The sequence below is a fragment of the Haemorhous mexicanus genome, chromosome 8 (genome assembly GCF_027477595.1).
Source record: "Haemorhous mexicanus isolate bHaeMex1 chromosome 8, bHaeMex1.pri, whole genome shotgun sequence".
In the NCBI taxonomy this organism is placed as follows: Eukaryota; Metazoa; Chordata; class Aves; order Passeriformes; family Fringillidae; genus Haemorhous; species Haemorhous mexicanus.
In genome coordinates, this window is record NC_082348.1 from 5125383 (window position 1) to 5150866 (window position 25484).

Genomic DNA, 25484 nt, shown 5'->3' on the forward strand with positions numbered 1-25484 from the left:
TAAATCATGCACAGACAGACACACAGATTAAGGAAAAATATTTACTTGAGGCTTACCCAAAACCAAACAAATTGTTTCTAGTTGAATGCTTCTGCAAACATCCTTTTTTTTTTTTTTTTTTTTTTCCAAGAGAATTAATTTAAATGTAAATTCAGGAATTTAGGGGTACTTTTTAAACAGTGCTTATTATCAGATTTGGATTGTCTGGGAAACTGCCATAATACAGAGACTCAGAGACTTTATAAAATACAAAATAAAATTCAGCTTTTGCTGATTTAAAACATAAGTCTTTTGGGGGAAAAAGAAAGTCATCCAATCTTTTAGAGTATTTTTTGCTGCCCAATAATTTTTGTGATATTATACCAGTCTACAGTTAATAATGTGTATACAAAGCCATATCTGTTATTTTTTTTCCTTTATTCACACATGTGAATGATGTTTTGCTTTATTAATTACCTTCACTTTGTATGCCAGTTGGAATACATTAATATGGCATTATTGCAAAGATTGGTTTCCTCCCAGACATCTTTTTCAGTCTGTCTTTGCTGTGATTGAAGGTGGTTCATATGCAAAGGGTGACACATGAATGTGTCTAGATATTTTACTCCTGCTCCCAAGCTTAAAATATTATTAGTAGGGTTTTATGGCAGGGACAAGACATTTGCTTGCAGAATTACCAGCTTGCAAAGACCTCATTTTCCCCACACTCATCGCCTCCAATTACCCAATGCAGAGTTTCTCCTGTGATTAGTTCACAGAAGGGCTAATAACCTAAATGAGTGCTCCGTGTCAAGGCACTGGCATGGCTGAAATAAATTTAAGTGACTGAATTTACATAGAATTCTACTAACACTGTGCATGTTATTAAGCACACATAAATCTGATGTATTTGAATGTAGCACCCTGTTTTAAATTCCAGAAAAAAGACACACAGAGTAGCTAAAGTTCATTTCTTGTATCATTTAAGGCCCAAACTACCTTAAAAATAGGAAACATTTTCATGCAGTTACAATGATTCTAAGTGAATATGGTGATCCCACAAGCTGTGACTTTCTCTGAAACTGAAATCCCTATTTTTAGGAGAAAAAAGAAATAATTTTGTGTCATTTCAACCCAAATGTAGCATAAACATTTTAGATACTGCAGATGACTGTAGGTGTTTGTGGCTGCAATCAATCCTAACACCTAATAATTGTTTTGACATATGACCTTCCTACTCCTGGGTATTTGTGGGTTTTGGTTTTGGAGGTTTTTTTATCATAATGTACATGCAAACATATGCCCCTTGCACTGCACTTGCATAAAATCACTCTCAGTATTAGCTTTCAAACTGCAGTAGTTTTTGTTCCAAAAACAGGCCCCCTGCTGCAAACTGCCATTCCATACCTGGAACTGGGGAACAAGAAACAATCAACAACTTCATTCAGCATTTTTCAAGCTGCTCTTGTTGCTAATTCCTTAAGCAGCTGAGCCTACAGCCTGCACAGACAGTGGAGACATAAAATGAATGTTCAGAGAGAAATAACCTCTCCAACAGCCATGCTTTGTCCCTCAGCAAAACTCTTCCAGCAGTACTCACTCCTTGGAGAGGAGGAAAAGCAGCACAGAGTGACATTGCCAAAATGTGTTTCTGGCTTTGAGATATCCTCACAAGTGTTGCCCAGAGAAGCTGTGGCTGCCCCATCCCTGGAAGTGTTCAGGGCCAGGTTGGATGAGGCTTGGAGCAGCCTGGGATAGTGGAAGGTGTCCCTGCCCATTAAGGAGCCTAAAGGAAGACTTTAAATTAAAAAACAAACCATGAAATAAAGTTGTCACTACCACATAAATAAAAATTAACTACAATGTTAGGATGCCAGTATTTTGTGGCCCTTGGAAGCTTCTTCAGTTTGGCAATTTGATTTTTTAAAAGGGATGAAAACTGAGACAGTTACTAGTGATCCTGAAGAGTGAAAGAATTCACTACTTGAAATCTCAGTCTTACAGGCATTGAAACAGTTAAATACCATAATGGGGTCTTTCACACTCTGTGAAGCTTATGCTGTTTGTAGTACTTTGTAGAACTTATGGATTATGTCTTTATATATTATTATTAGAACTTCATGAAATTTTAATATGTGGATAAATGAAAATAAAACTTAATTATTTCAAAATATCGTTTCAATTTCAGTTTAGCATAATGCTGTTAATGGTAATGTGAATGTATCAGAAGATTTTTATTCAGCCAACGTCCCATTAAATACATTAACATTGCTCTGCTTTTCTCATCAGGAGTCTTTATATTATGTAGAATGATGCCATAAATGGTTAGACAACTAGAAAGGGGAAAAAAACCAAAAAACCTCTTATGAGTTTATACTTCCATTTCCCTTCCCAAGATTACATTGTTAATATATTATATATCTGTTTATGGGGTATTCTCGATTCCTGTGGTTGCCAGTGAGCCACCAGCTTCAGTTTCCATTTTGTTTTTATTACAGTACCTTTCAAAATGTGAAAGCAGCGTATTATTTATTTCCATAAAGCTCCCTAATGTCTTTTAGTAACTAGGCCTGGTGCTGTTTCAGATGTTTGCCACCACTACTGCGTGAACTCCGAGTCGTGCACGATTTCGGCCGACGGCCGCGTGGAGTGCGTCTGCCCCGCGCGCTTCGAGGGCCCCAAGTGCGAGGTGGACAAGTGCTCCCGCTGCCACGGGGGACACTGCCTCACAAACAAGGACAGCAGTGACGTAGTGTGCAAGTGAGTGTGTGGGGGAAAGAGGTTTTGTTCCAAATCCCACGTTTCACAGCGGTTTTTCTGCCTTGTCCTTGACATCTCTCACGCCGTAGTTTGTCCCTGCTGTGGTCACGTCACATCAGTTCCTCTGTGTGGCTCCTGCCCCTACCAAACCAACTGGCTCCTGTCTTTCAAAACCAACTTGTGGAGCACTCCTCACTGGAGGAAGCACAGTATAACAGGAGACTGAATGGCTTTTCACTTGGAAACACTGAAATTAATCAAGTTAGCAATGGAGTTCTATACTGTTGAAATTTCTTCATTGTTCTTCACTGTTGAAAATTCTGCTTTATCTGTGGCAGTGATAGAAACACACTAAATACTGTTGGAGGCATAAGTAACATGTGCTGCTCTATTGCTTTGTATTGTTTTGTATTATAATAGTTTATTTTCATTAAAAGGAAGATTAAATATATATTGTGCAATAAGCTCATTGCCTGTGCTAGCTTTTCAAACCAGAAACCTAGGATATTTTCAATCAGTAGATCTTAAAAGTATAAAATATAGTATTATAAGTATAAAATACTTATAATACTTATAAAATAAAATACTGATTTTTACAATGAAATGCTCAGATTTACTGAAATACTGATTACACTTTGCTTCTTTTTTTTTTTTTTTTTTTGACCATGGCAGTTGCACTAATGGAAAAATTGCCTCTACCTGTCAGCTGTGTGATGGCTACTGCTACAATGGTGGCACCTGTCAGCTGGACCCAGAGACAAATATACCTGTCTGTCTGTGAGTATCCTGCCTCCTGCAGATCATTACAATGCCTGTGTGACCACAAATAATAAAATTATTATGCATGTTTCTGCATTTTTGGTCTCTCTAGGATGAATAATGTGCTGCTTGCAGTTTCAATTTACACTATTTGTTTTCTAGCTGTTTGTGTAACCTCATACTTTGCATACCTTTTTGCAAAATGTGTTGAAATTTAGAACTAAGGGCTCCATTGTGAATGCATATAGATACAAAGATATATCTTTGGAGACTTACAGTAATTTTAGGTTTGTTCAGGCATTTTTTCCTGGAATGGAAACTCGAGATTGCCTGTCCTGCTTCTCAGAGGTGGATTAAGTCTGATTTTCCTACAGAGATGGTCAGATTTGGAGGCAAAACCTCTCTCCTGATAGCTGGAGAATAGGAAAAATCATGTCAGTGTTACTTCCCTTATGGAGATATGCTCATGTATTTCATATTTCTGCCCTAACCTTCCTGCTGCCCAGAGTACTGTGGCTGTTCTGGGGTGAGATTGTGCTCTCCCTCCTGTGTCATGGTCAAGAGAGTAATTCAGGGTGTTTTTCTTAAGCTCAGATTTAAAAAGCAAAAGGAATTGGTATTTTGCAGCTTAGAAGTGAAATACTGTTGCAAGCAGAAAAGCTTACATTCTACTCCTTTCTTGAGAGCTATGGTGTATCTTCTTTTTCAGCTGCTCAATACAAAATACTGAAGTAGTGCTCAATATAAAATACTGAAGTAGTCATCGTAGCAAGAAATTAATTTCTTTCCTGCTCTCAGTTATTTTGAGCTACCTAGTCTTTTTATTTATTTATTTATTTTCAATTTATTTCCTTAAAATATTCATTTCACAATGGTCTTCCACTTCTTCCACACAAACAACCTGCAGCTCAGAGCATCCTCCAGGCTGGAAGAGAGAGGTGTTGGAAGACAGAATTGGACATGAGTGTCTCATTCCCTGGGTGACATAAGCAAATTGTTGCCCAAAGGGATCTGGCACCACAACTTTGTGAATAAAGATACAGCCATTCCTTCATTTTGTTGATGCAGGTGATCTTGAAAGAGAGTTTTATTCAGACTCTCAAAGGAGTTTCATAAATGCTGAGATTTCATTAGTCTGACCAGTGGAAGAGATGGGCCAAGGGCTCCTCCCCGTGAGACACTTCTGCTTGAGAAAAAAGACACACAATTGTAGTGACACTACCACTGGAAAAATTGTTAGTGTGTTTGCAGGTTCAGGGCTGAAGACAGCATCATTTAGTTTTGCATAGTAGCCCTCATTCACTTGGAAATATTTTAAGTGCTTATTTTTATCTTTTATTATTATTTTTTCCCTAGATTTACCATTTTGCCTGTTATTTGTGGCTCCTTAAATGTTTTTAGTTGAGGACTAGAGACTGATAAATCCTGACAAAAGCAGAGTATCAGAGCTATGATATGTAAGGCCCAAATATGCTGACTAAACCTGGTGATTCATTTGCCTAAACACCTATTTTGGAAGCTTGTGACTTTTCATTATATTTTTTCTTATAAATTTCATATATTCTTTTTCAATTCACGTGGAACACCATAGCATCTCAAGGAAAAAAAAGAAAAGGTTTTGTGCTTTAATTTGTGTGTGGATTTACAATACATAAATGCTGCAGCATACCCAACACCACTAACAATGCCAAGAAAATGGTAATGACTGTTTTTAAGGCCATTGCAATCTGGATCAGTCAATAGAAATGTACATCTGACAACAACACTCTGAGATCCCTTCAGGCAGCCTGGACCTATTGTTTTAAAAACTGCTTGATCATCTCTCATGAGCAAAGTTTTCAGTGTTGTCAGATGGACCTTCCATGAAAAGGAAATATTGGTTTTGTCTCCTGTGGGTGTGTGCCCGTGTACGTGTGCGTGTCTTGCCGTCGTTGTTTATTACGCGTTTAAGATCTGTCCAGCACGAGGCAGAATATTCATGTAGGTCTATTTTACTGAAATTCTGCAGATGCTCTGTGGGGTTTAAAAGTCAGCGCTGTGACCAGAAAGTGAACCCTTGTGATTACTACTGTCAGAATGAGGGAATTTGCACTTTAACCACGTTTAATGAACCGAGATGCAAGTAGGTTTAACCTTCCACTTAATGCTGCACATTCTGTGACATCATTCCAGGCCACGGTTCATTGGTTTGAGTCATGCACATTCACATACATTTCACAATATATACTTAATCTGGGGGACCATTTCTATAATACACACTTACCCTTTGAGAGCTGCACTGATGAGTATATTTAAAAATACATTTGGAGTGTGTGTATCATCTGAGGGAGAAATAAAAGGCTTTATTTTACTAAATAAATTGGAAAAAAATGAAAATGCCACTTTGGCTCTATTGCTCATGTTTTGAGATATTTTACCAAGTTAATCCTACGTAGCATAAAGTTGAGTGAACAGTGATATTGCACATGTTCTGTAGTCTGACTTCCTATTTCTTCTCTGAACAGGGAAAGGAACAGAACAGCTATTTAGGTGCTACTTCAGGAATGAAGCTTTTATTTTTAAGTCTTGTTAATTTTATAGAAATAATGCTGTAAAAGAGAAATTTTTAAACAAAAGTATATGAGCTACATCATAACGTTGACTCCTCTGGTTAAAAAAGAAAATTACATTTGTATTCTCTACTTCTCTAAAGGATTTTAGGTCTGTTTCTTAAAGAGAAAACTTTAATCTTCTTCAGGAAAAGAAACAACCTTAGTCTTTGAAAATCTGTAAGGCAGATGCACAGAGAGATACAGAACACCTGTCAGATGAACAAGCTTCTCTCAGTGGTTGTGATGCAAAAGTCAGTAGTGAAATCATGAACCAAAGACCTAGACTTGGGAGAAAATGTGAAATTCACACAGATTTAAACTTCTCTCAGTGAAAAGTTTATGGAAACACAGAATGCTGAGGGGATGTGATGTGGGTGTCTGGTGGGTAGCAAAGACAGTGACTCCTTAGGGTAAATAATCTAATTTTTTTTAAAACATGGTCTCAGTTGCTTTTTATTCTCATGCAATGAAACTCTCTGGCTTGAGGTACCATAAATCAGTTGGGAACAAGATTAATGTCCTAACCACCACTTCTTAGAGTTGGAAGAGCATGGAGTGGTCAGCAGTGTGTGGGCCAGGGGTGCTTGGAACTTTTTGTATCTCCATGTATCATGCTTGTGTTTTCAGAATCATGCAGTAAGAACATACTGCTGCCTATAAAGTCACATATTGAATGTTCCTTTCCTGCTTTTTCTCTCAAATGCTCCATAAGCCATTTGTCCACAGGTCAATGTTTTTCTAAACCAGCCTCTAACTGGGGAGTGGGTGATTTTTAGAAGAAATAGGAGAGGCCTGAGTTTATTGTCATTCAGCAGGAGCTCTGCTCTCCCTCACAGTCAGCATCAGTTGAAAATGCAAACTTTACACATAATCATGCCCTTATTATCATTCAGTAAAGACAGTAGAGAATAAGCTTTTGCTGTTCCAAAGGGCAATCCTAAAGCCATAATTAGAGAGCAACTCTAAGCCTGTAAGAACAGACTCTCCTTTCAACAGCCTGCACTGCTAGCACACATTTTTATTTTATCTTCCTGTCTCAAGGTGTCTTTTTAGTGTTGAATGCACTAAATGACCTAAATATCAGTTGCACTCTGGAAGGAGGAGTTGTGGTTTTCACCTAACCATTTTAGTAATGAATTAAGGCCTTACTGTGGCTTCATATAAGCCACCAAAAAAAAGAAGGTTTTATGAAGGTTATGGCCAGTTTCAGTGAAAGCTCTGTCATGGTTTCAAATATGCAGAATATGCTGTGATTTCTCTTTGGACTCCTATGCAATCTAGAATATTAATTCTTCACTTTATTTTTAGGTATGTGATGATTAATATTCCCCCTCCCCCCCACATTTTTGTTCTTCCTCAGATACAGAGGTTATGAGAGAATTTCAGAATGTTAACATTTGGGGTAATGACCTTTTCTGAAAAATGTTCCACTTAGGGTGTCTTAAAGTAGTAAAATCTTCTGTGTAGTTACTGCCATCCCAGTATTCCCATACTGCATTTTCAAGGATCTCTTTAGTACTCCTTAATAATGGGTGGGGTCTGTGTGTGATGTGCATAACAGGAGAAGCATGTGAGATATGCCTGAATTGCACCAGTAAATTCACAAATCACTTGGAAAAAAAAAGGAATCATCAGATCAGATTCATATGAGAAATAATCAGGAAATGTTTTTTCTGTGTATTTCACAAACTGTTCATTCCATCTGTTCTATCAGTCTGTCTTTAAATAAATACCTTTATTTATGTCTCTGTTTCCATCTCACTAATTACCCACCTGTATATTCATTCCTGCAAGAGAAGCAGGGCTTAGAGAGAGATTACACCTTGTATGATACCAGTGAAGAGAACTGGAAAGAATTGAAGCTTTCAAGCACTCAAGAGTGGCTGTGGTTGTTGAATGGGCAGGGCTTTCATTACAGAATCTTTAGCACAGAATATTGCTCTCTCTCAGCTTTGTTTCTTTTATCCTTTCATCATAATTATATGTTGCTAGAACTCCATCTTATTTTTTGGTATTACTATTGTTATTTGCACCTGCACATGGATGTGTTCTATTATTATTATCTGAAAATAAATGTGATCAAATCATAACCCCCTTACACAACCCCCTGAGGCATTCTAGAAATATAAAAACCAGAAGACAAAGTACAGCATTGCATTAGTTGCCTGTGGCTGGATGTGCTAACTGTTCAGAGGGATTCAAGTGTGTGTTGTATTTCAATATTAGAACAAACATCAGCTCCTCTGTAGGGAAGAACAAGTCATCCTGGAGAGTTAATGAGAAGGCACAGACCATGCAGGAGCTTGGAAGAGAGCCTGAATTTGGTAACAGAGGAAACTGAAAAGTGAAGGGTGGAGAAAGAATCACTAACTTCATTTCTTAATGGAGAATTTTAGTCAAGTATCGGGTTAAGGACCATGAACAACTGGGGAGAGAACAAGTGGTGGAATTACTTAAAACTGATAACAAAGTTATCACCTGGAAGTGCAGACATGGATAAATTAGGAAAAGCAGCTCCTGCAGGAGTGAAACAAGCAGGAGTGCTGTTCTTACAGAATCCTAGGATGCTTTTGGTTGGAAGGGACCTTAAAGCTCACCTTGTTCCAACCCCCTGCCACTGGCAGGGACACCTTCCTCTGGAGCAGGCTGCTCAGAGCCCCACCCAGCCTGGCCTGGACATTCCAGGGATGGGGCAGCCAGAGCTTTCCTGGGAAACCTGGCCCAGTGTTGCCAGGTTGTTCTTGCCAGCTTTATACCCAGGAGGCTGGAGAGAGACACTGTGTGAGGGGAGGGTGTGGGGGTGAGCACCTGTGTGTTGGGGGGGATTTAGATTTTATTCCAGAATTCAGGAATAAAAGAGTGCATTCCTCTTTATGGAGGAGCTCCCCTGCAGCTCCCCTGTGCCTGTGATGCTGTGCCTTCCTCCTGACATTCCTTTCCTGTTGAAAAATCTTCCCATATGAACAGTTTTTATTTAAGATCACATGCAGCTGTGCAGGTGCTACATTTACACGCAGGTTTATAATAAATAAACTCATCACTAAACCAAACTTTTGCTCAAAAAAGGTTCATCCTTGATCCAGTTGTGGACAAATAAGGGACCACAGCCTGCAGTCTCTGACTGGCATTTTCTGGAGGCTGTGTAGAAAAAGCCTCTGTGGTGTAGAACAGTTGCAGGATTGAAAAGCCTGGCTAAGAGAAGGCCCTGGTAACCCTGAGAGGCAGCACAAACCAGGAAATTTTATCAAGTATCCTGCAATAAATGCTTTCCATATGATTTCCTGGGGTATATTTAATGAGGTCCCCAATTGCAATTGCAACAGGAATGTCACAGCATTCTGCCAGTCCTTTGAGAGCTTTCTTTTTCAACTAAAAATATCTTTGTTATAAATATCTCAAAACTGAATATAATCCGCAGGTTGTACCTTTGTATGATAAAAGATCTTTTATCCACTTTGTACCACAAACTAGTAGTAGTCCAAGAACCAAATGAAAACAGGTGTTTGAAGAGTGGTTGTCAGAGGAGGAAATGTTAAGATCTTGGAAAAGAGGAATATGTATCTTTTTCATGGAGCATTTACTAACCAGGCTATAAAGCAGATATCCTTTCTCCATGAGTTTAAAATTGTTCAAATACAACTTGTATGATATTTGCTGCTGTATATCACTGCTTGGGAAAAAAAACATGCTTGGGTTTTTATCTACCTACTTACCCAGTCTTTTGTCATCTTTTCTCTTTAGTTTTACCATTTCAACCTCTTTTCATTTTGTTTTCTTGTAATTTCAGCTACAGTTGTAGTCACCTGGCCATGCTTTTATTTATTTTTCTCTTATTATTATCAGTATTTGTATAGCTTCTGTAGTGTACACATATTGCTAATTGCATGGTGGTCAATGACTCTCAGTTTCTTCTTTTTCTTACCTTGGGATGAGTGAGGCTGAGTTGCACATGGAAGTTGTTCCTTTACAGTGAACATCATGCAGCTGTGAATAATCATTTGTACATAGTAACCTCATGCCCAAATTAAAATCCATTTTTAAAGGCACTTTTTTTTTTAATGTATATTTTGACTAAATTTCAGGGATTTTTTTGGTGTTGCTGAAAAGAATTTTTTTATTGTTTTGCCTGCTTTTGAATGATGTCATTGTCTTATTCTGAATATACTGGATTGCAAGGTAATTTGTATTTCATTTTCAGGTAACAAGTGTAAATTTTGTATCCCTTAGCTTCTACATTATTTTCCTTTTATGATGTTGAGGGATGCCCATTAGACAAAACTACTAAAATGTGGTTTCTTCATGTATGAAATGATCATGGAAAAGTTGCTACTTGAAAATAATGAAACCCTACAATAGCAAAAGCTGCAGAATGTGCAATTGATCAGTCCTGGGGTGGGACTTTTGGTCTTTGTTATGAATGTGCTTTATTTTAGAGAGTTAATCAGTGGATTTAACTCTAATATGTATGAACATATTAACTCCCTGTATGAACAATGCATATCTGCAGAAGTATTCCTAAATTTATTATAAGGAATAGTTTAATTATTTGGTTTAGCACAAGGTTTTTATCATCCTCTGGCATCCTACAGAGTTTTGGGGAAAAAGGGAATTTTGACTTCTCTCTCTCAATGCAAATGAATCTAGATAGTAAATAACTGTAATCCAGATGTTCTCTTACAGTTTTAATATTAATGATAAGAGAAGTTCCAGTGAAATTTTAATGTTGGGTGTTCTTAAAATAGTGAGGCTAGGTACTTTCATTGGGATGTTTTAGTGTATATTGCTATATAGTGACCAAAAGGAAAAGCAAAGTTAAAAAATTACTTTGTATAATGAAGAAATATAATTTATAGCTAAGAAGCATTTCAGTTCCCCTTCCACCTTTGTTTTGTAAGGACTGTTCCACAGATTCTGTTACACCTCTAGACTAATCTTTCACTGCTGTTGTCATTTTTGGATCTGCACTGGTATATTGGGTTGGAAAACAGTTGTCTACAAAAGCACTTTTAACTGCATGTTATGCCTTCTGCATTATATTTTTATGACAATGCCTGTGGCACAAAGAAGGAGAAAAAATGAGAAACAAACCTTTTAAAAAATTGCACATTGCCACCAAATTAGCTCTTTTTTTACTTTTTTTTCTATTTACTCAGTCATTTCATAGTCAAATGGTCAAGTACCTGTATAATGGAGTTTAGAGAGTTTGATCACACTGACCTGTAAGGCTTATACAGAGATAGAGGAAAGGGACCTTTTCTGTCATGAACAGACTCTGTAATAACAGCATGATTGCAAATGTAAACATCTCCAGTCTAAACATTCCTTACTCCAAGTGCAACACCTTCATAACCTCAATTGAAAGTTTTTTAAAAGTCTCTCTTTGCAATGCTATTTCTTTAAAATAGATAATTCCCATGGCAGAGGAATTCAGTACCTCAGAGGCACTTCCCAAGCACTCATCTCTTTATAAATGTGGAGCTAAATTGTTACAGAGAGAGCTGCAGCAGTTTTATCAATGACCTTGGCAGCAGAACGTGTGCAACCTTTATTTTTTACTTTTATTCACTCTCAGTTTTCATTTGGGCATCCCCTGTGGTACTGGTGCTCTTTGATCTTTCTGTGGTTCTGCTGGAGATTTGCACCTGAGATGTTCTCTGCAGCACCTTGCACCCCACAGCTGACTCCAGCCTGTCCTTCACTGTCAGCTTCCCCCTCTGTATTTCTCTGGGAGCGACTCAAACCAGGCATTTCCACCGTCCTTTCTCCTGAGTCTGTGATGCTGTGAGCGCCTTTGATGAAGCAAAGTGGCTTCATGTGGTTCTGCTTCATTAATGCCTTTTTGTTTGCTCAGACTGCAAATGTGCTGTGTGACCATGCAGCCCCTGAAAATGGCTCAGAACAGCTCCTGGTGCCAAAGAGTTTGGGAAAGGACAAACCACTGCACATCCAACCCAACCAGGAGTCATTCTCATTCCAGGAACTGAGCTGTCTGAATTTAAATGTCCTGACACCAGAAAATTCTGTTATTAAGAGCAAGTTCTCTCTCAGACAACTAAAACTGGTGAAGGTCTGCTCATTTCCCGTATTCCTGCATGAAGAGTTGTCCATGTCCCAAGCCCATCATTATTCATGTGCCTGCTCATGGCTGATTTTCTGTGTCAAATCCCCTTGCAGAAATTATCCCTTTCCCCTGGGCTTTATTCCTTTTTCTCTTCTGCCTGCCCAAGACAAGCCTTTAGTGCCTTGCTGGACCATCCAAGGGCAGTCATTTCACCTCAAAGTGCAGAAGGAAATGGCTGCCATCCTTGCAGCTTCAGTCTCTTTAAAGTTTATTGGAGAAAGCAAGCATTTGGGGGAAAAAAAATTGAAATGTAGTGGCAACTAACAATGTTTTTATGAGACTTCCATCAAATGCCTCAGGTGTTTCAATATTGCTGATTTTTTGCAATTAGAATGACAAGATAGATAAAGAACTTTTAATATGTTTGCCTTATTTTTTCCTCTGTTTACTGCATATCTAGCTGTAGGATTTTTTCCTTCCCCATCTGTTTTGATACCATGTCTGCTATAAGGTTTTGAAAAATGTAATTGTACATTATACAATTTTCTCATGAGCTTGTACTTGAATGCTTCATGGTGATCCTTTTCCTAGTCTCACTGTCTTCTTTTTTCTAAACTGTTTTTATGACAGATTTATCATAATGATTTATATACAGTGGAAGCTTTTGAAACATTTAATATAAAAATTTAGTTGCAAAGTTAGATACGTCTAACTTGAAAATATTTTTTCCCTTCAATAGTGTAGTATTAAGTGCAAATTGCCTGTCACCACAAGTTTTAATTACATGAGCTGAATCCTGAGCAGGAATGATGAAAAATATCAGGAAGAAATATAAAGACTTTGTTTCATGTTTGTCATGTGCCAACAGCTTGGAGCTGAGTAGAATATTCTAAGTATAAAGATTTATAGTGTTTCTCTACAAGAATGGAGACACTTATTTTGCAGCTGTATTTTGAAAATTGATATTTTTAAAAAGCAAATTTCTTGAACAGTACCTTAGTAAGGTAAGCTGTCAGTGCAAGCATTTTTATCTTACATAATTGCTAAAAAGTGATCTGGAAAGAAAAAGGAACAGATGCAACTTTTGAAAGATTAAAGTTGTGTTCCCTGTGACTTGCAGTGTGCTGAAGTGATGGTGAGCAGGTGGAAAAGTCAGTTGGGTTCAGTGATAAAATATATCATTGTGAGGCATGTGTGTAATTAGGAATTAGGGGTTCTCTGCAGTGAGGAAACCTAAGTGTGTATTTGCCATATTTATTTAAGTAAACAGACTTATTTCAATGAACATGAAGAACTTCTAAGTTATAATGCAATTTAACTAGTGTGTGACAATATATGAATCAACTAGCAATAATAATCAATATATTAAAAAAATCAATAATGCTTCTAAACACCCTCTGTAGAGCTTAAGCACTTTCATAGTGTATCCTACAAAAAATTAAATTAACTTTCCAAAAGGAGCTCAAGCTTAATATGAAACCCAGTAAAGAGATTTATCTGAACCTCAGGTTGTGCTGGAATGGGTTTAGGAGCAAGGAGAGAAATGAGCCAGTCTTCTGCAGGGATCTGCAAAGACAGGAGAGAGCCCAAAGCATCACCAGCACAGCTGCCCAGGGCCCCTCTCTGAGAATGGCATTGCTTTTGTCTAGAATATTTGGTGTCTTTCCAAAACTTCTTTTATTATAGAGCAACATCAGTTGTTAAGCATAACCAGCTCTAAACTTTGCAGTTTATTAAATCCTTGGGAAGGCATCAGATAGCAGCAGTTCTTGGAACTGTGTGAGGGTAACGCTCTATTGCACCTCCCTAAAGATAACTGATGGTGAAATTCATAAATAATTCAAAAAGACTTAGAAAAAAACATGATTCATTGCACAATATGCAACAGAGACAGATGAAAAGTGACTACTTCCTGCCGTTTCCACAAGGAGACTTTGAGGGTCTGTAGTAAACTTAATCATATTTACAGCAGCTTGAATAAGCAATTGAATTTCATTCAGGTATTTGTTTCTGGTTTTGATGGATTTGCTGAGTCTGCTTCCCTGGACTCCTCGTGTTTCCTTGTGTGCCTGGAGAGTGTTCTGAATCCCAACTGAAGAACTATTTGCATATTGATATTCACACAAGGAAATTATAGCAGAATAGCTGTGAATAATCCAGGCACCTGGCTCCTGGAACACATATTCTGAATATAAATAGTATTTAGGGCTTTCTGAGGCCAGGAGATGCTCCTGTCCCTTTAGGACAACTCTTTTTCTTTGACTCTCAGGCCTGCTTACACACACACATGTGGCTATATTTCTGCAAATAAACATCTGCTTTAAAAGTTCATGGTTTCAAAGGTCAAAATGCTAATATACCTTTGATTAAACTTGTTACATTATTTGAGAAATTAGAAAAGAACTCTGGAATTAAGGTTGCAGTGATAATAACAGGAATCAAACACACAAAGGTGTAGGTTTAAACTAAATGCCCACCCTGAGTGTTGTCAGTGCTGTGGCAGGGTCCTGCTGACTCCTTTCATGAGGATTCTTGTTGGTTTTGTAGAAGCACTGCTGTGGTTCATGTAGCTCTTGAGAAGAAGCTGGTGGTCTCTTTCATGGGTTGCTGTGGTAATTAGCTGACATTTATTAACTTCCCCATCCTAATTGGGTCCTTTCAGATGTTCAGCCAACTGGTCAGGCACACAGTGTGAGAGGCCAGCTCCCAAAAGCAGCAAGTCTGACAACATCAGCACCAGTAAGTACTTCCAATCACTGCTGTCACTTGGCAAATTTGCCTCACTTTAGAAATCTTAACTTAAAACGTGAGTTTGTGTCATGAAAACTGCTCATTACTGGTATCTTTTTCTTTGAAAAACCAAAATGTAGATATTTCTTGACTTTTTGATTGCCATTTGGTGTTGCACCAGGCAGTTCTTAGGCCTTGCACTCCCTGCTCCAAGTGCCAGCTGCACTTTTCTTCAGGAAAGCAGATCCAGTGACAAGCACTTGGCCATATCAGCCCTGTGCAGGGAGCTAGTGGGAGACCTCTGACCATTTCAATCCTACTGAAAGCATCAAAAACAGAGCTGGAAGTAGTGCATAACTTTTGTATTGGCCATCTGCAGAGGGGTGAGTTTCACCTACTGTGAAAATCATCCTGAAAGTAAGAATAGCTCCTGCTGAATGTTTTTAAACACCTCTGAAAGCATAAAAGGATGGCATTGCTGCAGTATTGGCAGCTGAAAGTGGCCAGGGCTGCCTGCAGAGTGCTGAGTGTGCTGCTGGTGCCCTGCTGTACCTGCCCTGGTCACATTTAGCCCAAGTGGAGCAGCACAATGAGCTGCCTGCTATTCAGGTCAGCTTGGTGGATGGATGAAACTTTCCCAGCCATCCACACGAGTGAGAGAGCACTCACAAGCTGGACATAGGCAAAAAAGCAGGCAGAACTTGGGTCACTGCTTCATTGTGAGGGAATAACAGCTGTAGTTTGGGGAAGGGGCTTCTCCCAGACCCCAGGCTGCACCTTGGCCACCAAATGGTAACTCATGCCTGCTGGGATGTTTTTCAGGGCTTTTTTCCTGAATGTTTACATGCCAAGCCAAAATTAACTTTTTTTTGGCACCTAGGTAGAACTTAAGGCAGTTATTTATCAAATGTTTTCTTAAAAGAGCCTCGCTGTAATATCCTTTACATGCTGAATCTTCATAAGCTGAAGTGAACTCAGGATGCTCCAAGTTTTTATTCAGTACTTCATTTCTTGTCTGTGACAACCTGACTTGGCTTTCAGGCAGAAAGCCTTCAGGCAGAATTCAAAGCAGTTCTCAATTCTTTATTTAGACTGTGCTTAATGTGGAGCAGACACTGCCAGCAGCTTATTTTTTTAATAAATCAATAAATGTTGCCATTGAAACAACCAGCAATATTTTTGTTTTCCACCAGTTAAGGACTGTGATATTAAAGAAAATACACCCCTCTGCACACTGGCTTTATGCTGGATTCCTGCTTTTATAAGTCCTGTATTTATAACATAAAATTATTTGTTGCATGTATTTCTTTACGAGCGGATACTTAAAGTAAGGCTCAGAAATAAGGGTACAGTCACTGACCTTATTTTTGCAGATAGTCTCATTTCAGTGAAATTATCTGCCAAAATAATGTGAAGTCCATTTTGTTCTTCCCTGCTCCCTGCTCTCCTTTAACACTGCTGTCTGATCTGTGCACTGTTTTTCTGCTGCATTAAGCATTATTGTAGTTTTTGTGATTGCCTGTATCAACATAACAAAATCCTTGGCTCTCGAGTACAGTGCAGTAAAATGCAGCAAAATGCAGAAATGCACCAACCATCTAGAAATGAAGACTGCTGGCTGCTTTTTGTTTTCCCACAAATAAAGATAATACTAATACTAATTAAAATACCAATTAGTTCTTCAACCAGAGCTAGGCCTACTGGATATTTTATATTAATAATTGCATGACCTAAACTGCTGAAGATCCTGACTGTGCCACTCCAGCCCAAATTGTTCAGCAATTCCAGATTTTCATGGACTGCTGCTGCAAATGAGGGCAGGGAATCAATCCAAATTATATTGGTATCCAAAAAGAGGAAACTCCTGATTTGTTCATAAAAGTACTTGTGTACACTATTAACTGTAATGAAGCTGGGGTTTTATTGATCAGCATTAAAATCTCAAATTGATGAGTGAAGCTCATCGCATGAAATTGCATTGTTGGTGTGGGAAATTATTCTCTTTTAATTAATCTGTTTTACAGCTGTGAAGCCATGATTATTCAATGATATTTTGTTCTGTTTTAGGAAGCATAGCCATCATTGTTCCTCTTGTTCTGCTGGTGACTTTGATCACTACTCTTGTAATTGGACTATTTCTTTGCAAAAGGAAACGAAGGTAAGTAATTTCATATTGATTTATGAAGTAAAAAAATAAATATTTCAAGTATTTGCAACTTTCTGATATAGAAAAAATCACTTCATGTGAGAAACAAAAATGCAATAAATGACCCAAGACTTGTTTCTGGAAGCAGCAAATCAGTTACATTTTGGTTCTTGCTGGAACAACCACATCTGTTATTGATGCTTGAGTTCCTCGTGCAGTAGATAAAAAATTGTAGTTCTTACACATTTTGCTCAATCCTGACAGGGCTGAAAAAGTGTTAATAACTTTACCCAGAGACTTAGAGAACATAATTAATGTATTTCATTGAAACCACTGACTCAAATTTTGAGTATTATTTACATCTTCAAGTTATATTGAAGATGCAAACAATTCGCAAAATATTTACTGTAGAGTCCCAAACCTTTTCCTTATTATTGTGTTCCTTTATGATCTTGCAGGGAATATTTTTTTTCTCTTGAATTTAGCTGCCTTGGAGCTGATAATGATCTTGAGTTTGACTTTTTGACTTTGTGCATTTCTTCCAAGGCCATGTTGGGTGGCCAGGGGAGGCAAGAGTGTTTCTGCTGTATGAGACACCTGAGAGAGCTGCTGCCCTTCACATGTTCAAAGAACATCACATTGATGGGGATGCAGATTTAGCAAGGGAAGACTCCTGGTAATAAGAACATGGCCCACTAGGGAAGGCAGAGTGGAAATCAGAGAGCAAACCTTTTACTTCAGGCCTGTAGCTGTCCTGCTTGCTGGCCTTGAGCAGCTGTCTTCCTTTCTCCTGGGGCTTGTTACCCCACATCTGAAACCAAGATAATGTCTCTTTGTTAAGTCCTTTAAAAGTGGTGAATCTGCTGTTTCTGCAAACGTGGCCATTTACGAGGCTATTTCAGTGCTCCAGGCTAAAAGAATCTTTTAGGTTTTTATGATCACATGCAGCATCTCTCTCCCCTGCAAACTCTAGTGTAAACTAGTGAGCATCAATTTTTAAAACCTTTTTTGTAAAGCCAATAAGATAAATACATTTCCTGACCATACTGTTCGTAGTGCTGACCCTGCCAGACTCCATGGATGTCATTATGTGCTGCTGCACCTAAAATGCCAAGTTTAGTGATAGCCAAATCCTGAAACCAGTTGCTGCTCTGTAAATTATTTAGGTTACTGAGAATCACTTGTTAAATAATAGATTTTCAGTGGAGAAATAGAACTAGCCTCAATAAAGGGCTTTCTTCTTAAAATTATATTTGAAAATGTATTTTAGAGTTATTTTATCTCTTCAGAGAAGACTGTCAAGTATTAAACTAGGTGTAGCTGTTCAGCACTTGCATGCAACTGTTAAGTGCCTATTTTAGGAAATATTTTTTCAATGACATTTCTGAAAAATACAGATCATTTAGTATATTGGATTTCAGATACTGACTGCATCTTACTCAGCCAACAAGAGGACTTGACTGTTATCATCCTGACTGTGACCTCCCTATTATTCCCTTGTAATTCTAGAGAACATATTGCACTGGGAAAAAATTACCCTCTTGAGGTTACTTCAATTGCTGGGCTGAAATCACCTCCTTAGCTGAAAGAAATGAATTCAGCAACAGAAACAATTCAACTCAATCACTTATCTTTACTGATAACCTAATTCAAGGTTAAAAATAAGACTCTGTCTTTTATTAAAGCTTGAAAGAAAATTCAAGTTGAACTTCAGTGTTGCAATCACCACTGGCAGGGAATGCAAACTGGAATGAGGAGAAGTTCATACATTTTTAATGCATCCTGATGGAACCATTTGCTCGTCCTCAGTTTACAGCTGACTTTGGGCTACTGGTTTGAAACAAAAGTGAAATGAATGAGCAAGAGGACATGACTCATGTTCTCTTTGCCTTCATTCCTGCAGGGAATTGGCAATGACTTTGCAAAGCTTTCCTTGGAAGCGAGGGAAATCTGGAAATAACTGGAGGAAGTCAGGGTTGTAGACAGCGAGTTAGTACTTTGTATGGATTCATACCAATACAGCCAAACTGAGAAAAACAATAAAATTCTGCTTCCAGCTTCTGTGAGATCTATATGTAGACTCAGATTGTTACTTTGCTTGGAAAATTGAAGGATTTTATGATTGTCTCTGCAGGAAATGCTTTTTCATCCTGTTGATCTTAGAGATTAAAGAGAAACAAAATACCCAACAGCTCACTTGAAAGTTCACTATCTTCTTTTTTTTTTTATGTATTTATGCATTACAGGACAAAAACTATCAGAAGACAACCCATGATAAATGGAGGACTCAATGTAGAAATTGGCAATCCATCATATAACATGTATGAGGTGGGCCATGACCACAGTGAAGGTGGTCTTTTAGCCTCAGATTTTACTCTAAATGCAGAAAAGGTAATTTCTTTTCTCTTTCTAGTGACAAAGCCATTTTACGTCTTGCAAAGGTTTTGTCTTTAAATGTAACGAATAGAAATGCAGAACAATGACATTTAGATTTAGTTGATGAATATAAAACCAAGTTAGAATTCATTAGAATAACTGTCATGTATATATTAACAGCTGTTTTGTATTCTTCTGCTGTCTGATGGTCATTTTTCCTAGTGCCTGTGTTTGATCAAAATAGAGTTAGAAATTAACCACAAAATGATTGGGGTTTTTTTGTCAAGGCAGATGTGTTTATGAGCTGGCAAACCACAACCTAGTGGCAAATATTTAAAACTGGAAACACATTGTTGTCCAGCCCCTGTCAGAAGCACGAAAGAGTGCACGCATGCATAGGAGACTAACTTATTGCACACGTGAAAACTTGCCAAGGCGCGGGGAGCCGGGATCCCTGACGGGGCAGATGGATTAAATGTTTGCACAAAGCTAGTAAGTATTATCATTGCCTTGTGAGAGATGCTGTCAGTCCTGCAGCACCGGCGCAGTGATTGAAGCGCCTGAGTGATGTGACACGGGATGAGCGCGGTAATGCCGCGCTGTCTCTCCCGGAGCTCCATAATCAGGCCCACACCAAAGGGCAGCCATCACCGCCTGGCATTTCTGACAAAGCAATAACAGGATTACTGATAGCCCTAGGAATGTCACCGCTGCATCACACAGGCAGTGTGCTCAGTGCAGGAGGTAAGCTGAAAATGGAGTTACTCACTGGAGGCAGAGTGGCTGAGCCAATGCTTATTGTGTGATCTGGCCCTAATCCTTAGTGGAAAATGGTTGGAAAATGCTGAATTTTATTCTTGTGTTGAATGTAAGAGTTTTTCGTGCTGAGGGTTGCCTAGAAGGAGGTTTTTATAAATGTAGATCACTCTAAAATAATGTTTTTAGTTGGCGCACTGTTTATTCAACAGTGTTGATAAGTACACGTGGAAAATGCTCTATTAGCACAGAAACTGAAATTTTCTGTTTATACAGGCCAGATACATAGGGGGAGGGTCCACTGCATTCAAGCTTCCCCACACAGCTCCATCAATCTACCTAAACTCTGACTTGAAAGGACCACTATCAACAGGGGTGAGAAATGATGATCCAAGTCCATTCCATTCCACCACAGCCCCCTTCTAAAGAAAGTTTGTCTGTCATTTTTGAGTGGAGCCATTTTCTGTTTGTTTTTAATTTTGTTTTTCTTCTTTTAATGGAACAAAGAATGACAGTAAATAATACATTTTCTATTTGAAATAAAGGGTCCCCCTCTGCATACAAAATTTCATCTGTACCCATCATCGTAACATGATCTAAAACTGCAAATGTCTTTGCAAAGGAATAAAAAACCAGTAAGCAATGTGATGCTTTGCCATATTCTAAGTTATAAGTTTAGCATGGTCATCACAGCCATTTATCCAGATATATTTGAAATTTGTATGTAATTACAGGCATTTAGTGACGTTTATCAAACTGAAAGATGGTCAGAAATAATGGAAACAAGTGGTTTTATTTTAAAGGAATTTGATGCACATAAAAATTAACTATTTCCTTCAATATTTGCAAAGCATGTTATAATTGTTCAGATTTCAATGGATTTGTATCATAAAAGAGCTCCTTCTAAAATATTGGGGTTTTTTGCTACAACTTAGCATGAGGGTTGCAAACATTAAGATTTAAGATACAGAAGGGACATCAATACAACATTCATTTTCATGTGCCTCAATATATACCCATCTTTTGTGCCATTCACATTCTTGCATGACTGTAATATGTTGTATTTGGAAATGTAATAATTGTTATGGGGTGTGTTTTTTCTGATGGAGCACAGAACCATGGATGATAAAAGCCAGAATATTCACCCATCTTTAACTTTTTCTCTTAAATTCTGGTCACTCCAGCTTCTTTCTGTACCTCACTGTACTGCCTTGTGCAATCAGTACCACTCAGAGAGGGATCATGAGGCAGACACTGCTATTATATACAATTTTAATGACTCAGGAAGGCACTGTATAGATGCAAAGGATCTCTGTTCTGTTGTGGCTATCATCCTTAATAATGGTTGTCAATGGAGTGAAAAAGTCCTGACAATTGAAATAAAACTAAATTTCTGATTATAATCATGACCACAAAAGTAAAGGTCTATGGGGACAGACAGGTAGAACTGAGAGTAGCTCTTTTTTAAATTGTGTTTCTTTCTTTTTTTTTTTTTTTTTTTTTTTTATTAAATAAATTTGGCTCACCTTGTTCTGCCTCCATTCCAGGAAAGTCTGGACCACAAGGCAATCACTTTTTCATCTGTAATAGATGGAATGGGCAGCTTTTAACTCACTAACTCAGCAGCTGCTGTATCTATCCAGATTGAGGAATATCTTAATCCTGGGCTCAGAAACAGAGTTGAGCAACAAGGAAAGGAAGAACTAAGACTTAAAGTCATTTTTCATTCCTTGTCTCCCAGGGTGAACTCAGGATATTTTCAAGTCAGGAAAACCTACCCAGTTCTGCTTTGGCCAATTCAAAGTTTAGCCACTTCTTATTACAGCAAACAAATTAATTTCCCTTTTTTAGAGCTTCTTGATGTTCCACTCAGTATCTGTGCAAGCAGAGCAGTGCTGATAAATTAGTTGTAAAAAGAGGAGGATTTTGACCACAAGGTTCCCTTTCCTGTTATCATGGATAAAAGCTGAACTCTAATTGGATAGCAGAGTTCTTCTAGAGACAATAAAGGCACAAATATGAAGGAAGTAGTGGAGACTCAGGGATTTCTCACACAATAAAGTGCTTTGCAGCATTAAAAATGGACTCGTCCAATGCTGAAGTGCCACTCATTTCAACAGATTTTTTTCATTCCAGTCCAAACCACCAAAATTGCTGAGAAAAGGCTTATCAATTTGTAACTACTATGATATATTAACAGTTATGCTGGTTTATTATTAAAGTTTAATTTACATGACGAAAGTCTTGAATTTTTTGGTCAAATCATGTTGTGTATTTGGGCCACAGAATTCGAAAACATGGTCAGCTATTGATGGGATGCTGATGTCTTAGAACAGGTAATACATGGAAACTGTTGGCTGCAGTTTTCTACTGTTAAACTTGTCACATGGTCTCACAGTGCACCTTCTCTATAAACTCCTTCATATCTATTCTGAAATCTTCCAGTGTAATAAGGTGGACAAGTCAACCTCAGAGACATTTTTTCAAGGTTTTTCATTTAATTTTTTGTCAATGTTTTTATGGTTTTAATATCATAATGTGCTGCATGTCATGTCATTGGTTACTTTAATAGCATGTCTCATCCTGAGTTTAATTTTCAACTAAATAATTAACTCATCATCAGGTTTGCAGACGTCCAGGTATCTATTAAATACGTCCTGTTGTATTTTATGTGTACTTGTTCTTGCTTTAACAAAGCCATTTCCATTTCCATGAATGCTAATTTTGACTCGACCTGACTGGTCTAATGTTTGCTTCATTTCTCTGCAGCCAACAAATTACGCCAATCCAGTATATGCAAAGTTATACGTGGATGGACAAAACTGTCGAAACTCCTTAGCAAGTGTTGATGAAAGAAGAGAACTTCTTCCAAAGAAAATAGATATTGGGATAAGGGAGACTGTGGCATAATCTGCTGTTACCTTTTATACTCTGTATAAATGTATAAAATATAAGGATTACTTTTCTATGTACCAACAGTATTATAATTGTTTTGGCATCAGCATTACCTCTGTTTTTTGTTTGGTTGATTGTTTTCTGGGTTTTTCTTTTGCTGATGACTTTTGACTGACCATTTGTAAGGTATTTTTATGAAAAAGAAACTGCACTACGGTACAATTTACAACAATGCTGCTGAAATAACACACCTTTAAATTTGTTAAAATGGCAAACAACATATTCGTTTGTAGCGTGAAAATGAGCAATCTATTTTCTATGAACTTTTTTGGTTCTACTTAATCGATGAAGATGGTATCTGCACTTTTTCATTATGTAGTCTGGAAGCTGTAGTACAGTGTGTAATTTTGTTTATTTTAAATGGTGAAAGAATGATTGAATGGTCTACTCTCTTCTTTGTGCCCATTAGAACTTCTCTTCAGATCCTGATGAAGCTAGGTAACTTTTCACCAACAAACATAACTTGCTTTGAAATTAGCTTTAGGTTGCCAAGAAGTAAACAAGACTATAGAAGTGAAACATCTAATGATCTGCATGAACACGATGATTATGTTTCAGAAATTCAGTGACTGTACATGATATACTAAACATATATACCATGTAAACAAGCTTTGTATTTATTAAAACCTTATAGAACATAGTAACGATATATCTTGGAAGCTGAAACCTTACTTGCTGTGGGAACTCCAACAGTCCTGTAGGACAGTAGCCACCCTAGAGCACAAGAGGGCATTGCCTACACATGCTTTACATGTTTATTCACTTAATCACACGCAGTTCTTGTGGATTAATAACTCCCCAACTCACACTGAGCAGTAGGGAAAAAGCCAGACCCCAAACCTTAAGCACACTCAGATGATCGCAGCATTCGGTTTTGACAATCGTAAATAAAACCCCTCACACCTCTTTGGTGATACTAAAGGATTCAAAACACAGCAGTTTCTTTAAATTAAGGTAAACTGTGGTATTGTGGAGGTAAAAGGAGCCAAGCTGCCTATTAGGGAAACCTTAGCAAAGCCCAAGTTTCAGTAGTCTGGGTTCAATATCAAAGTCCAAGTATCAAAAGTGAAAAGCATCAGTATCAGTTTCCAGCACTTCTCTGACCTGGCCTGTTTTCTGTTGTTGCTAAGAGGCGAAATCCGACTCACTTTTTTTTAATTTTGATGGAAATAAAGAGTACAATTACTTTCAGGTTTGAACTGAATCAAAATGTTTTATACATAACTTTAAAGGCACAAAAGACGTATTCACACATATACTGTGGAGGACTCTTATTTCCTCTGCTAGACATGACTGACTTTTAGCTATCATAATATATTAACCTAACAGATTAAATATGTTTGTGGTTGCTCTTTATTCCCTTTGTACAAGCATTACAAAAATAACTGCTGTTTTATAAGAGATTTTTGTTGTACTATTGTGCATGCATACTACCTATTTCTAAACTTTGCCATATTGGGGCCTTTATAAAACTCTTGATTTATGTAATACTAGTGCAATTTTGCTTGAACAATGTTATGCATATCATAAACTTTTTCAGGTTCTTGTTTAAGTACATTTTTTTAAATTGAACAGTATTTTTCATTTTGGTTATAATAGTCATTTTGCCTATGTTTCTACAATGAAGTGTTAAATACTTTATAAAAAAAATTGTTGACTGATTTATTTAAATGAAAATCTACATACTTAATTCAGTGTGTTGACTAATTTTTAAATTTAACTTATAAAATGAAAGCTAAAGAAAGCAAATTGAAGCAAAAAAAAAATTACTTTGTACAAATGGCTAAATCCATTTTCTTAATGAAAATTTTTGCTTTTTATACAAATTCTATTTGAATGTTTTTGCAGCTCTGCACGTGTTTGGATGACTTAGGTGTATAGCTGTATATTAATGTCAATAGAATTTTAAAGCTATTATTTTTTCTATAAAAATACTGTATTAAATAGTTTCATACCACACAGCTACGATTCCACAGGTTCTGCCTTTGTTTCTGCTGACATCATCAGAGATAGATTAGGCCCTCTTTTTTTTTTTTTCCACAATTGCAGTTGTTATGAGGCGTAAGTAGCTGGAAATTTCAGAAACTTTGCCATTAATTTTCTGGAAGAGAATCTCTTATCTTCAAAACTCAGGTAGATCTAAACTTTATCTGGCGGGTATAGAAGTAACATGAGTTAAAACATGAATTCTTACACAGGCCTGAGGAATTTTACTTACTGTGATGTCTCAGTTTCCCTTCACTGAGACATTTTATTTACTTTACACCTGCTTGAGAGTTATTACTTTATAAATAATAATTTATTTCCTTATAAATGCACATTTGATGTTAGTGGAGCTATTAAATATTCAATATTAGATCAGAATGAGGTC

The 25484-nt window shown here is 37.5% G+C and overlaps 1 protein-coding gene across 1 annotated transcript in view; it reads left to right on the plus strand.

The window, feature by feature from the left end:
- LRP1B (LDL receptor related protein 1B) overlaps window positions 1–24729 on the plus strand; it is a 477945-nt gene extending 453216 nt beyond the window's left edge. The window contains exons 85-90 of the mRNA XM_059852348.1: window positions 2565–2739; window positions 3412–3516; window positions 14813–14889; window positions 16948–17038; window positions 19273–19417; window positions 22928–24729. Of these exons, the coding sequence (XP_059708331.1) occupies window positions 2565–2739; window positions 3412–3516; window positions 14813–14889; window positions 16948–17038; window positions 19273–19417; window positions 22928–23068 (734 nt within the window). The 3' untranslated portion in view covers window positions 23069–24729. The remainder of the gene's footprint in view (window positions 1–2564; window positions 2740–3411; window positions 3517–14812; window positions 14890–16947; window positions 17039–19272; window positions 19418–22927) is intronic.
- The last annotated feature ends 755 nt before the right edge of the window (window positions 24730–25484 follow it).